The sequence below is a fragment of the Leptonychotes weddellii genome, chromosome 14 (genome assembly GCF_054177405.1).
Source record: "Leptonychotes weddellii isolate Sample4059 chromosome 14, ASM5417740v2, whole genome shotgun sequence".
NCBI classification, from domain to species: domain Eukaryota; kingdom Metazoa; phylum Chordata; class Mammalia; order Carnivora; family Phocidae; genus Leptonychotes; species Leptonychotes weddellii.
In genome coordinates, this window is record NC_138382.1 from 77600689 (window position 1) to 77614150 (window position 13462).

At 57.6% G+C, this 13462-nt stretch overlaps 3 protein-coding genes and 4 non-coding genes across 14 annotated transcripts in view; 5 read left to right on the plus strand and 2 right to left on the minus strand.

The window, feature by feature from the left end:
* Positions 1-237: 237 nt before the first annotated feature.
* MED22 (mediator complex subunit 22) lies at positions 238-7991 on the minus strand. 5 transcript variants are annotated; one of them, XM_081803894.1, is made up of 5 exons: positions 7822-7991; positions 7255-7408; positions 5698-5778; positions 4738-4898; positions 238-727 (listed from the first exon to the last, which is right to left on the minus strand). In XM_081803894.1, exons 2-5 carry the CDS (start codon positions 7375-7377, stop codon positions 529-531), a joined length of 564 nt encoding a protein of 187 aa, XP_081660020.1. In that variant the 5' UTR covers positions 7378-7408; positions 7822-7991; the 3' UTR covers positions 238-528. The 5 variants fall into 5 exon arrangements, with proteins under 5 accessions (XP_081660020.1, XP_081660017.1, XP_081660016.1 ...); XM_081803891.1 differs by having other exon boundaries at positions 4738-4946; positions 7859-7980; XM_081803890.1 differs by having other exon boundaries at positions 4738-4946; positions 7822-7977.
* Positions 7992-8116: 125 nt separating this feature from the next.
* On the plus strand, positions 8117-11603 carry RPL7A (ribosomal protein L7a). Its single transcript, XM_081803889.1, has 8 exons — positions 8117-8137; positions 8705-8825; positions 9350-9499; positions 9815-9955; positions 10156-10235; positions 10752-10882; positions 11177-11246; positions 11437-11603. The coding sequence occupies exons 1-8, from the start codon at positions 8135-8137 to the stop codon at positions 11539-11541; spliced, it is 801 nt and encodes a 266-aa protein (XP_081660015.1). The 5' UTR covers positions 8117-8134; the 3' UTR covers positions 11542-11603.
* LOC145717200 (small nucleolar RNA SNORD24) lies at positions 9195-9269 on the plus strand. The gene has a single exon (XR_014140270.1). It is a non-coding gene; the product is annotated as a small nucleolar RNA SNORD24 (small nucleolar RNA).
* LOC115944495 (small nucleolar RNA SNORD36) lies at positions 10002-10075 on the plus strand. The gene has a single exon (XR_004079040.1). It is a non-coding gene; the product is annotated as a small nucleolar RNA SNORD36 (small nucleolar RNA).
* Positions 10609-10681, plus strand: LOC115938261 (small nucleolar RNA SNORD36). The gene has a single exon (XR_004073418.1). It is a non-coding gene; the product is annotated as a small nucleolar RNA SNORD36 (small nucleolar RNA).
* Positions 11017-11084, plus strand: LOC115938262 (small nucleolar RNA SNORD36). Its single transcript, XR_004073420.1, has one exon. It is a non-coding gene; the product is annotated as a small nucleolar RNA SNORD36 (small nucleolar RNA).
* Positions 11604-11833: 230 nt separating the features above from the next.
* SURF1 (SURF1 cytochrome c oxidase assembly factor) overlaps positions 11834-13462 on the minus strand; it is an 82999-nt gene continuing 81370 nt past the window's right edge. For 3 of the 4 annotated variants that reach the window (XM_081803888.1, XM_081803886.1, XM_031021686.2), the window contains 4 exons: positions 12724-12796; positions 12481-12643; positions 12083-12164; positions 11834-12013 (listed from right to left, as the gene is read on the minus strand). In XM_081803888.1, the coding sequence (XP_081660014.1) occupies positions 11944-12013; positions 12083-12164; positions 12481-12643; positions 12724-12796 (388 nt within the window). In that variant the 3' untranslated portion in view covers positions 11834-11943. The remainder of the gene's footprint in view (positions 12014-12082; positions 12165-12480; positions 12644-12723; positions 12797-13462) is intronic. The other variant, XM_081803887.1, reaches the window with a different exon arrangement.

Below are 13462 nucleotides of genomic sequence, written 5' to 3' on the forward strand. Positions count from 1 at the left end.
GAACAACTGGGGAAAGTAGAATGTGTCATGATCCTAGATGCTATTACGGAATGATTGTTCACTTTGGGCCTGATGCTGGCCTTGAGCCGTGGAGAGTGTTGGTTTTTCTTAGAGAGGCAAGCTGGCAGGTATTTAGACATGAGGTGTCACGAGGAGGCCAGCAGCTATTAAATCAGGTAGTTTTTATAAACGAGAGCGCAAGTAAAGGTGCAAAAGGTGAATCCAGAGACGCGTCTGTGTGGGTGTTCTTTATGCGACCTTTATGCCTTCATCAGGGGTTTGAACGGTAAAACACTTGCAATACAAAGGTGGTATGACTGAGGACCACCCAGGGTTTAGCGACGTGGAGGCCACTGGGGACCCTAATACATGTGGCTCGGCTGGGGTCATGGAGACAAAACCTGCAGGAAGTTGGCTCAGAGGAGAGCTGCCAACAGCCCGTTTCTCCCGTGAGTTCGTTCTGCTGCCGGGGCATGGGCTGGAGAGGAAGAGGTGGCGGAGAGCTGCCTCGCTTTAGGAGGAACAACTTCATTTTCCAACGGGAGCAGTGGCCCAGCCCAGGAGAGCGTAACACCGATGGTGCAGAGATCTTGCTGCTTGGGTGTTTGGAAATTGAAGACACTCGAAACCCCACCATTGGGTTTGGTCGACTCCAGGCTTTTCCCCACATGGGCTTCCATTGGTTTTAATCCCTTTTTCCATCGTTAGTGTTAAGTACAAGTTATTTCTGCAATTAAGGTGTTTCGGGAAGAGCTCATCACCTAGTTTCTCAATGGGAAAACAACTTCCCCAGACCACGCCAGGAAACCAGGACCAGACCCAGGACTGGGCCCCATGCTCCCACTTCTGTGGTGCCTCTGCTTGGCTATGGGGGGGTGGGGGTGGTGGTCTCTGGGACCCAGCATAATTCAGCATGTGTCCCTCCCTGTCCTTGAGACTGGATTGTGGGCTGTCACCTCCCCCACATACCGACCGATGTCTCCCTCATGAGGAGATAAGGCATGCTGGTGACAGGGCATGGGGTTGAAGTCCCAGTTCTTCTGGTGTGACACCCCCCCCCCGCCCCCGTGAGCCTGGTGCCAAGGCATCGGGCCCAGCATTCCCTGTGGGTTGAGTCCTGACTTCTGCGGCTTCATTTCCCAGCTCAGTGACCGCGGGCACACCACTTCAGCCCCTTCCAAGCCTGCGGCCACTCCTCCCAGTAGTGCAGGCAACTACAGCACAGATTCCAGGTGCGGTGAGGACAAGAGGGACCAGAAGTGCAGGCACCTGGACCTTAGAACATGCAGCAATGGCAGCAGTTTTTCATTCTATCACCAAATATTAAGGACTTTCTAGATCCCAGGCAGTTCTAGGCAATGGCAATGCAGCCACAGCCCCAAACTGACCAAGTCCCTGCCCAAGTCCAAGGCTGTCCAGGCAGAGCCTAGGAGCTGCTCTCCCAACAGCCGCTGGGAAACCAAGGGTGGTCCCAGAGTGGGCCAAGATTAGCAAGAAAGAGCCAACCAATGCAAAAGGGCAGTGCTGTCTTTATTCAACTGTCTTATTACAAAACTACCAGAACATATATGGCAGAATTAGGAAGGTTCCAATCCTGGCTTCGGCGAGAGCGGGCAGCATCTCTCTCCCCGCCACAGCCCTGTGGGGACAGTCAGCTAGTGCAGGGACCCTTAGGACAAGGCAGTGGGTGTAGCTCTGCACAGAGGGCCTGGCCTGAGAGGGGGAGTCTGGACTTGGCTAATATTGTCCACTCTGAGCACCATCCTGCAGCTTTTAAATAGCAGGACATCCTCCTGCCCCACTACCGGGGCCTCAACAGGACTGTCCAGGAACCTTCTGCCCAGCAGGCCAGGAGGGTTGTGAACAGAGGTGACCACTCAGAGGGAGATGGGTCACCTTGGAAACGGCTGGGGGAGCTACTCCTCCCCAACATTCCTGGCAGGGGGTGGGGGGGCAGCTGTCCCTGGGCTAAAGTTCTCAAGGGGAAGCAAGGCTGAGAGGAGCAAAGCTGTGGCGAGCCCGGAAGGGACACCAGACTCCCTAAGAACCTAGGGGTGTGGGGAGGGGAGCCCTGGGAGGCTCAGGCGTGCTCCGTGGGGCCGGCGCCGGGGCCACCGGCATGGGAGTGGGCCGGGGCCGCAGCCTGCAGGGGGCCAGCGCTGGGCTCCGGGGACGCCAGCACAAGGGCCGAGAGGCCATCAGCAGAGTCTGTGTCGAGGTCCAGCCTCCAGTATGCTTCGCACAGAGGCAGGTCATTAGCTTCGCAAAGACTTGAGCTTTTCCACCACCAGAAACCCAGGGAGAGACAGGAGCAGGCAGAGACGGATGGAAGCCGGGGCGGGGCGCGGGGACGGGGAAGCAAGATAGAAGCAGAGTTAAGAAAACAGACCACACCCCAAACCTGCCTTTCCCCTCTTCTTCTCTGTGCTGGCCCCTCTCCACGCAGGCCTGGCTAAGGGCCGGGGGGGGGGGCGTGTGGGGCTGCCCTTGCTTCAGGGTCCAATACAGCATCCTACAGGAGGTGCCCTTCAGGACCAGCCACCAGCAGGCTGTGTGACCTTGGCAGATCCCTCTGACTGACCAAGTGTATCTCCCAACTGACAGCCACAAGGCTGAGCCAGCCCATGCCGCCGCCTCCTATCCTGGCTCCAGAGCTCGCTATGGTCTCTCAACAGTCACTACACTTTGCGAGGACCCCAATAGCAGAGACCCTGTCTTGTTTTTGGGTTCTCTGCCCCGCAGGGACTCTGCCTGAATCGGGGACAGAACCAGGAGCCCTGGTGTTCTGTGCTGCACCACTCTACCAGCTGTGTGGCCGACAGGCCCGTAGGCCCCCTGAACTCAAGTCTCCCGGCCTCTAACACAGGTCAGCAGGGTTGGCCTGCCCAGGCACGGAAAGACCGGGGTGAGGATGCAGGTGAGGAGTATGACTCACTAGGGCTGTCCAGGGGTGACTAGAGCTCAGAGGTCCCACAACTATCTGACCCCAACCTCCCTCCCTCCCTTGCTTCTTCTGCCTTCAGTGGTTTGGGCACAGAGCGGCATCCCAAGGAGAGCAGAGGGCAAGAGGTAGAGAAAGAGCGAGTCACGAGCAGAGAGCGGGCGAGTGTGGACACCGGCATGCGGGGCATGGCAACCTGTGTTGGGGGCTTTTAGGGAGGGGCACAAAGCCTGGCAGCCGTGACTCAACTGAGCCCTGGCCTTCCACAGGTATTTGCACACGAGGGAGGAACTCAGCCTCTCAAGGCACCAGGGACAGCAAGGACCCCCCCTGGGTGAACCAGAGACTGGCACGGCAGGACGCGGGAAGCCTGGCACTCAGGCCCCTGGGTTCCCTGCAGTCTTGTCAAAGTGACTTTGGGCGGGTCCCTCACTACCCCCCCTAACCCGGCCCTCAACCTCGAGAGGCAGGGCTAAATTGTTGTCCTGTAACCACTCAGTCCACAAGCCCGGTCCTTGGGGGCAGCAGGAAACAAACATAGGGACGTGAAGGGATTCTGCAAAAATCCGCGGGGCTGTGAACCATGTCCTTGGCATGGTCTGAGACACAGACAGCACCCCCACCCCAGGGACCCCCTCCAGACCCTTCTCTGAAGGCCTGGTGTGTACGAGGTGCTTGCCGCCATGTCTGCTGAGCCGATGGGTATCAGGGACCAGAGGTGGCCCCAGAACCCTCTGGGAAAGTCTAGAACCACTCCGGCTGGACAGTGGCACTGTCCCTTCCCGTAGAGGCCAAGATGGCCAGGGACAGTGAGGGCTGGCATTGAGTACAGGGCAGGGAAACCAAGGCCCAGACCACAGACCATGCTGGCTCTGGGCATCTGTGGCTCAGCATGGCCTCCACAGGGCAGAAAGGAGCATCTGAAAAAGCCACCACAGGAAGGACACGTTTGTCTGGGCAACGGCATGGGGGGGCACCACTCCGTTTGAACAGAGACTTGACTTTCTGAGCTAATGGGGACAGAGGTGTAAGGCCTTCCTGTCTCCAGCTTCAGTTCCCCCGTGTATATTAAACCTGGACTCTGATTTTTCAGGACCCCTTGGGCTCAAACGACTCAGGTTTCAGGATTCCAAGTGGTGCACGTGGGCTGGGGTGACAGGTCTTGCCCACTGCCGTATCCCTGGGGCCCAGCATGGGCCTAACATGTAGGCAGGCTCTGGTCTGTGAACCAGGCTGAGCTGAACAGGAACTCAGTGGTCTGGGTACCCCAGGCCCAGCTCTCAAGGCCATCCTCTGCTCGGGTTTCTTCCTCCTTCCCACCCCCACACCACCGTGGACCCTGACACACACGCTGAAGATTCGGGGATACCCACATGGAACGGCATCTCTAGGCAAGCACTGGCATCCTGCACATTCAGGGCATGAGCCTGGGCTGCCAAGAGAAGCTAGCCCAGGCCTGGCTGGAACGTTTAAATATTGACTAAAAAACTAAGAGAAGCACGCAGGCCCAGAATGAGGCAATGGACAGCCCCAGCAGGAATGCTGGCTCTGCCCTCCGCTCTGGGGCTTGGCCCACCCAAACCCTGAAGTTCTGTGACTTTCATCCTGCTGCCCAGGGCCTGGCAGGCGGCGTAAATTGTCCATCAATCGCTCTGACCGTGAGCTCTGCTCTGAAACCCAGGCACGTGTCTGTGCTGCCAAGACCAGGAAGGATTTGCAAAAACAGGGCCTTCGGGGCTGCAGGCCGGGCCCGGGCCCCCAGCTGTGCTCTGCGCGGGGTCCAGCCCTATCGGTACCTGGACGAGTAATATTCCTCCTCCAGCTCGTACAGGTCGATGGAGATCTCGTCCCGCAGGGCAATGAGCTTCCTGTCACACTCCTCCTGCAGGGCTCGCAGCTGCTGGTTGCGCTGGTCGATGGCCTCGTTTACCGACGGGAAGTCATTGAGGATGAGGAACTGCTTGAGGTCAGACACCAGTTTCATCAGGGACTCACCAGCTCGGACCTGAGGCCATCAGAACCAGGGCAGGCATGCTGAGGAAGCCGCCGCGGCCCCGCCTCCATCTCCTTGTCTGTCAGGTGGGACCACAGCACTGACCTTCACAGGGTCGTCGTGCAGTGAGAGAACCGAAAGGGACCCACGGGAGGACAGGGTCCGTGGCCCCCACCCATGGACGTGCTTCCAAGGCAGGTGCCACCAGCTTCCCAGCCCACCCCCACCCCGGCTGCCGCTGCAGGGGTACGGACCCTCCCTTACACAGATTATGCTTCGCAAAGCCTCAAGCCCCACAGATAACACTACCGTCCCATGTAACGCCTGCCCGTGCACCTCCTTGGGAGCAGCAAGCAGGCCAGTTGGGCAGGATTCCTCTGGGGCTTTTCCTATGTGTTTGCACCCGTGGGCACACATCCATGGGAACATTTGGCTGATGTGCTTGTTCTGGGACATCAAAAGCGATGAAAACGCACATCTTGGTTTGTTCGGCAATTTGCTTTCGCTCTCATAACGAATCTCTGGGAGCTGTCTCGTCGGCAAAGAAGGGTCAACCCCTTTAGAAAGGCTAACCATCACACAGCACTCTCCGTGATGGATGTGGCCGACCATCTGCCGCCCCTTGCGCAGGTGCCAGACAGCCCTCCTCTCGAGGGGAGTCTCCTGAGAAGTGGTTTGCCCACTTGCCCCCCCACCCCCCCCTCAAAGGTGGGACCACAGGGCTCCTGCAGCCCTGGGCCCTGCCCTCCACCGAGTGACTCACAATGTTGGCAGCTCGAACGTGCATCTCGTAGTTGTCCTGCTCGCCCTGAGTGGCCCTCGACACTTGTGTCTCGTCCTCGATCTGGAGGGCAGACAAAAAAGCCCCAGAACTGGCAGGTGCCCCAACCCACAGGTAACTAGCCGGCTGCAGGACACCCGCCGCCGCTGCCTCCTGCCTGCCGTCCACTTTACCTCCTCCGCCACGCACCGCGGACCAGACCGTGGCCGGCGTTCAGCCTCACCCCCTCCTGTCCTAAGGAGCTCACGGGCACTTTCACCGGGAAAACGGATGCCTGTGGACCCTGACTGCTGTGCCGCCTGCAGGGAGGTCTAGGTCAAGTGTTCTTTGGGGTGTGGAGCCCTGTTTGGTATAAGATGGGGTCGCGAGCTCAGATGCTCAGTAAACTGAGCTGCTGAATGCATAAAGGCATGATGTATTTCTTTTGAGCAACTATTTCCTAGCTCTTCCAGGCTGCCAGGTGTCATGTTAAGGGCTTAACCACCATTATCTTGTGGAATTCTCACCGAAGCCTGGACCGCCATCCTAGGTTTACAGGTGGGCAAAACTGAGGCAGGGACAGCTCAGAGAGTGCATCCAAGGTGTCTCCGACAGCGCATGGAGGAGCCAGGAGTGCTGCCTGGCCTGGCCTGTCCAAAGTGCAAGCCACTCAGAGCTCCCGCCCATCCATGGGACAGGGCTTCCACAGGGGGCCTTGCCAGCCCTGGGCTGGGGGCAGGGCACCCTAAAGTAAGGAGCTGGATTCCTGGGTTCAAATCCTGGCTCTGCCGGCTATTAGCACAATGACCTTGGCAAATTAGTCTTTTGAGCCTCAGTTTCCTCCTCTGAAAATGAAGAAGACAACACTACCTGTCCCACAGAGCTTGTGTGAAGGTTAAATACAGTAAGACACGACAGCTCTCGTGACACGGCGTGACACACGGTGAATGCACGCTAAATACACCTTAGCTTTCTTAATCATGGCCCTACCAAGCCTTCCGAGGTCTACAGCAGTCTCAAGATCCACCCCAACTTACTGCAGTGCAGCCCAGCAGGCTTGCCAACTGGATCCAGACAGCCGGTTCCAACCACCTGGAGGGACCTTCCCCCGCCTTTCTCCCTGACTGCATTGGGGGGCAAGAGCAACCACGTCTGGGCTGGAGTCACGCCCCACGGCAACCACTGTACACAGACAAATTCACCCAATCACCAGAAGGGCCTTAGGATGCAGGGGCAACAGAGGCACGGAGAAGTCTGGTCTTCATCCAGACCCATGCTGCTGGTTAAGGGGCGCTGGACGCGGAAGCCAGGCCATCTCACCAGGGCCTGTAACTAGCTGGTTTATTTATCGGTTGACCTGTTTGCTACTCCGGACCCCCCTGCTGCCCTCCCCAATATTTTCCCCATGCGGACAAAGGCCTGGCCTGTGCGTTCACTGCTGGATCCTCCCCACCCGTGTGACACCTGACCGCAGCAGGCCGGCCACTCAGCTCACCACTGGCTAGACCCCTCCCCTTCCCTTGGTCTCAGAGGGGCAGGAGCCGGCCTGCCCGCCCCCACCTTGGCGGTCTTGATGATCTCGGTGAAGTTGTCCATGATGGACTTGACATCGTCCTTGAGCCGCTTGTTATAAGACTGAAGCAGTGTCTCCTTGCTCTGCGGCAGCGCTCTCTGCTGGGCCATGGCGGGGCCTCAGGCAGCTCGGAGGCGGCACCTGGGAGCCAGAGTCCGGCGTGAGCCGAGCCACCCCCAGCCGCCCACCCTCCATGCCCCAGCTCAGCAGAACCGCGATCTCGGGAGAGGCCCCTCCCGTCAGAGACTCGTGCAACCGTCAGCACACAAGCGCACTGCGGGCTCTCGGCTCCGGCCAGCGCGCGTCCGCCCGCCCCCCGCCCCTCCGCCGAGGCGTCCCTCCGATTCTCCCCCGCCGCACCCTCTGCTCCAGGCCGGGCCCCCGGAGGGCCGCCGCGCCCACAGCCTGCTCGCTCCGGGGGGCCTCGGCCGGGACCACCCTCCCTCCCCGCGCGCCCGCGCGCTCCGGCAGACTGGCGCGGGGCCTGCGCGCCGCCGACCGACCGAACTCGCGGCCTGGGAGTCACTTTGTAGCAGGGGAATGGGGGGTCACACCTGAGAAAAGACGGCGACCCCGCCCCGACGCCCCCACCTGGTCCGCAGAGCCCGGGGCGACCCGGCTGGGTACAGGGGTGGGGAGGGGTGCAGACAAGCGCACGCCCCTCCCCGGAAGTCCTGGCTCCCCGCCGCTCGCCGCGATCCGCCGCGGCGGCCGCGCTAAGGCACCGCCCCAGATCGGAGGCGGGCAAGAGCGGTCCTGTCCCTTTAAATCCGAAATCCCGCGCAGGCGCCAGTTCTCGCGATCTCCGATGTCGCCTACATATTACCCACAACTCCCTTTTCTTTCTCTCTCCTCCAGCAACCCAAGATGGTGAGTGATCCTGCGGCTCGTTGTGTTGGCGCTGGGTCCGGCTTCTATCCGCTGCCATCCTCTTCGGGGCGTGGCCGTGCGGGGATCCCTCCACCGCCCGGCGCTAGGGGAGCCCCGCGGGGCCTGGCAGGGAGGCATCAGGCCGGGTGTAATACTGGAGGCTGCGTCCGGCAGTGCGGGGAGGAGGGCCCGGGCCGGGGGAGCGCAGCGCCGCAATGCGGGGCTCGGAACGCCGGGGCCGAGGGTCTGCCGCGCCGTGGGGGCTGCCCCAGGGGCCTCGGGCGAGGGGTTCAACGCCAGCTGTACGCCGGGCCCTTAAGGGGCGCGCAGTTCCGGGACGGGGCCGGCTCCGGCTCGGCCCTTGCGCGGCGTCGCGGACGAACGTGGCCGCGTGGCTGCCGGGGCTCGTGCAGAGGGTGTGGAGGGTGTTTGGTGCCTGAGCGCCAGGATCACTGACGTAGACGTGGGCGGCCGCCGGGCTCGCTGCTGGGCCACCCGGACGTCGGCAGCCAGCCCGGCCTCACGGGGACGGGAGGACCTGGTCTAACCGGGTTCCTTCTCGTGCAGCCGAAAGGGAAGAAGGCGAAGGGGAAGAAGGTGGCCCCGGCCCCTGCTGTCGTGAAGAAGCAGGAGGCCAAGAAGGTGGTCAACCCCCTGTTCGAGAAGAGGCCCAAGAATTTTGGCATCGGTGGGTAAGATGGGGGACGCGAGAACTTGGTGTTACTCCCAGAGAGCAGCGCTGGTTACCGAGCAGAGGATCGTGTCCTGTGCTTACTAGCAGCTTCTGGTGGGTCTGGAGTCGGAGCTGCCCGGATGGGAGTCCCATTTCCATTTTCTGCTTACTCCCTGGGCTTGTGTGGGTGGTGATGGTGCATGCGCGGGGTGTGGCCACCTGAGCGCCACTCTGCTTCTGCTCAGATACTGGTACTCAGCCTGGCCCTCGGGAGCCACGCGCTCAGAGCAGAGGCCCTTGGCCCACTGTGCTGACGGACAGCTTGGCTGCTCCCCGGATGAGGGGGCAGGTATCGGGGTCTCCCTGCGATCCCAGGTGTTTGTGTGCAGATGATGTGAAAGAATATTTGCTGTCTGAGAGATGGTGATGACGCTCGAAACCACCAAGATCGCTGATGCACCTGCACCCTCCGAATGGCACCAAACACGGACTCCTTGGGGGTTTGAGCCTCACTTACGGTGTTGCCCTTAACTTCTCAGGACAGGACATCCAGCCCAAAAGGGACCTCACCCGCTTTGTCAAATGGCCCCGCTACATCCGGTTGCAGCGGCAAAGGGCTATTCTCTATAAACGTCTAAAAGTGCCTCCCGCGATTAACCAGTTCACCCAGGCCTTGGACCGCCAGACAGGTGAGGTTCCATGGCACAAAACCAGCATCCGAGAAGGGGTTTCTTGGGCCAGGACGACGTTACCGTCTTTACTCTGATGGTACTACATTTGCAGTGTTTTCTAGGGGCGGTGGGGGTTTTCGAGTAAATTGAATTGAATTATTAAAATTGAGGACATCATGTCTAATTTCCGGAACGTGAAGGTGGCTTGGCCGAAGAGGTCACGTACGTGTTGGGGGATGTCTTGGACTACTTTCAGGGCAGTGAGCTAGCATTGCGTCGAGTGGCACAGACCAGAGCTTAAAACAAGCCTAAACTGACAATGATTCTTGGCAGCTACTCAACTGCTTAAGCTGGCCCACAAGTACAGACCAGAGACAAAGCAGGAGAAGAAGCAGAGATTGTTGGCCCGGGCCGAGAAGAAAGCTGCGGGCAAAGGGGATGTCCCCACTAAGAGGCCACCTGTCCTTCGAGCTGGTGAGTGGGCCCCTCTTCACAGAGGGCAAGTGGTGGGACAGGCTGTTGGCAATGATGCATGAATTTCTTCACCTGGAATCACTGTGAAGAGTAAAATCGAGCTTTTTAACCCTGAGTCACAGCTGGGCCCCGAGGAGAGCTGCTTTTGTGAACCAAGCAGCCCCTGCGGACTGCTCACACAAACTGGTTGTGTGTCCTAGGGGTTAACACTGTCACCACCTTGGTGGAAAACAAGAAGGCTCAGCTGGTAGTGATTGCACATGATGTGGATCCCATTGAGGTACGTCTTCGTTTTTTTTTTTTTTTTTTTAAAGATTTTTATTTATTTATTTATTTGAGATAGAATGAGAGAGAGCACATGAGAGGGAAGAGGGTCAGAGGGAAAAGCAGACTCCCCGCCGAGCAGGGAGCCCGACGCGGGACTCGATCCCGGGACTCCACGATCATGACCTGAGCCGAAGGCAGTCGCTTAACCGACTGAGCCACTCAGGCGCCCCCCGTCTTCCTCGTTTTTAAGCATTGATTGTTAGATTGGGTCTTGACGTCAGTGCCGGGACAGTTAAAGCTAGATGTTGAGTATGGCGTGTTAGGCCAAAGTGGGGAGATAGCTTTTCGTTGAGGACGGTACTGACAGGTGATCCAGTTGATAGCCGTTGTGATGATGGGGATTTCTTACTGAATTAAACCTTGAAGTGGGAGTACATGAGCTTTTTAATCCTGAGCAATTGCTACTGAGTTAGCTTTTACATTCCTGCTTTTGGTCAAAATACACTCTAGAGCTAATGTTGTATTCCAGCTGGTGGTTTTCCTGCCTGCCCTGTGTCGTAAGATGGGGGTTCCCTACTGCATTATCAAGGGGAAGGCCAGGCTGGGGCGTCTGGTCCACAGGAAGACCTGCACCAGCGTCGCCTTCACACAGGTCAACTCGTAAGTATGCAAGGTGGCCCCCAACTCCCAGCAGTCAGTAGGGGTGAGCCACCCCCTCCCCCAGTTCTTAATTTCTCAGGATTTTCCTTAAAGACCAAACACCATACCTTAAAGGAATACGTTTATCTGAATCTTTGCCAATGATGGTTAACGAATTTCTTCACCTGAATAAGCCATGTGGTCATATTGTATCTGAGGCAAAGGGCTTGGTTGGGGCTAACAGTGAGCCCGTCCCTGCTTTCTGGAAAGGTAACCGAGAAGCTAATGACCCCCATTTCCCCCCTGCCTTTTTAGGGAAGACAAAGGAGCTCTGGCAAAGCTGGTGGAAGCCATCAGGACCAATTACAATGACAGATATGATGAGGTAAGCAGCAGCTTGACACAAAACACTGTCGGGTACATTGAACCTTTCATCAGGGGACTGGCTGGCCTGGCTCCTCCTGAGCAGTCCTACTTGATGAAGGACTTGGAGCAGCCAAGTAGAAGACCACATGGGCTGACCTAGTTTTGAGAGCCTTGAAGGAGGCCACACTGACCCCTCTCTGTCGTTGCAGATCCGCCGCCACTGGGGAGGCAACGTCCTGGGTCCGAAGTCTGTGGCTCGCATTGCCAAGCTGGAAAAGGCAAAGGCTAAAGAACTGGCCACCAAACTGGGCTGAGTGGATGCTGTTGAATTTTCTGTACATAAAAGTAATAAAACATTGTCTTTCAGCCAGTGTCAGTTGGCGTTTGGGGTTGAATATAATTGATCTCCTGTCAGTTTGGGATGGCGACAAGTGTTTTTCAAACCCAGGGTCTGTGCTGGGCACAGGGCAGGAGGTGTGGATTGACCTGTTCTGAACAAGCAGCCTCAACCACTCAGTCGCATATCATACTTGAACATGCTGACAAAGCTTGGATTTTATGATCAAGACCGTTAACTAGCACAGGCAGAATGGCAGGCAGACGACAACAGGTGTGTAAGATTTATTCATACCAATAGTACCTGATCCTATATAAAAACAAAGCTTGGAAATCCGTGACTCCTGATTTATTGTGGTCCTTCCGCTCATTAGTTAATCTCACATACCAGGACTCCGACGTAGGAATTTCTTAAACCACAGGTAGGATGTAGCTGCACAGAGTCCATACCTTGGGTTGAAGAGAACAGTCAGCGTTTGGAAGGGGAAGACTTGGGAGCAGCTAGAGACTGGGACTTACCAGGTAATGATGTACTGCATGTGCTCATTCCTCAGAGTGACTCGGGTTTGCCCTCCAATGGGTCCCCCGGGGACTGTGCTCTCTGCAGAGACAGTGGGCTCAGTGTCCACAATCACTGTGTGTCTCCCTACAGCACTTTGGCCAGCTGTTTCCTTGGGGCCTTCCAGAGCTCTTGCATGGCCAAAATTCAGTGGGGCCTTTTTTTTTTTTTTTTTTTAACCTATAACCAGCCCCATGTTGCCTCCTTCCCTTAGTACCTGGCAGACATCCACAGTCCTCCCACACATGCTAAAATATAAGCAGTAGCAAGTACTGAAAACGTCAGGGCTGAGAGGAAGGTAGAACCAGGTGTTTGCAAAAGCTACGTGCTCTTCTGGGGTGGGCTGGTCACAACGTACGGAAGTCCGCATCAATGAAGATGGGGTCTGCGCCCGTGAGCCTGGCCATGGCCTCCAGGTCCCGGTAATGCCAGTGGTTCCTTTCGGGATTGTTCTCTGGGACAAAGGGCTTCCTAGTTTCTGTCAGCCTCACCATCCCAACTAGGTCTACTTCTCCCTTGATCTAGAAAGGAAAACGAGATTACTCTTCAGGGCCTGGTTTCTAGAGAGCCCTGCTCACAAGGGAGGGTTCACACCCCTTACCTGGCCTTTCTGCCGTGTATCAGGATTCACCTTCTTCCTGGGGACAAACCCTCTATTTACCAGGATGGTGATTCTGGAGTAAAAGGAGGATGCTCTTTCAGGTGCGGAAGGGAGTAACAGAAGTATGCTCTCTGAGGTGGGGAAGGGTTTTGGAATAAAGATTATCACTGGTTGTCCGTGGGAAGGGTTTAAAACCGGGAGGCAGCTGCAGATGTGCCACGGGGAAGGTCCTCCTTTCTCCTGGCCGGGTCTTGATTGGCAGGGCCATCAACTCTGAGGACAGACCTCCAGGGTCCCTGGTAACAGCCCCCATCTCTGCTTCCCTCTGTGTGCCTCACCCACGGCCGGAGTTGAGATACCCAGTTAACTGCAGCAGCTGCCTTGTGTACCTGCCTCCAGTATCCTCTTGGGGTGGCGGGGAGACCCTCCCAGACCTATAGCTGGGAAGTTGCTCTAGCTGATCTTGCAATGCCCCCTTGCTGGACAGGTCATTTCCTCTCCCCGTATTGCCCTTCCCATCTCCCGACTCCAGGCGTGGCCCAAGTAGTCCCCTCGGAATCCTTCCCTGACCCCACCCCCTCCAGGCAGAGCTGGGGGTGCCTTTCCTTTCTCTCGACTTCCTCTCACCAGCCCCTCCTCATGCCGCACCACAACCATTTAATGTGTTGGCCACGAGACAACTCCAGAGGATTGATTTCATTCACCTCTCCGGAAAGCTCCACGCACAGGAATCATTCAG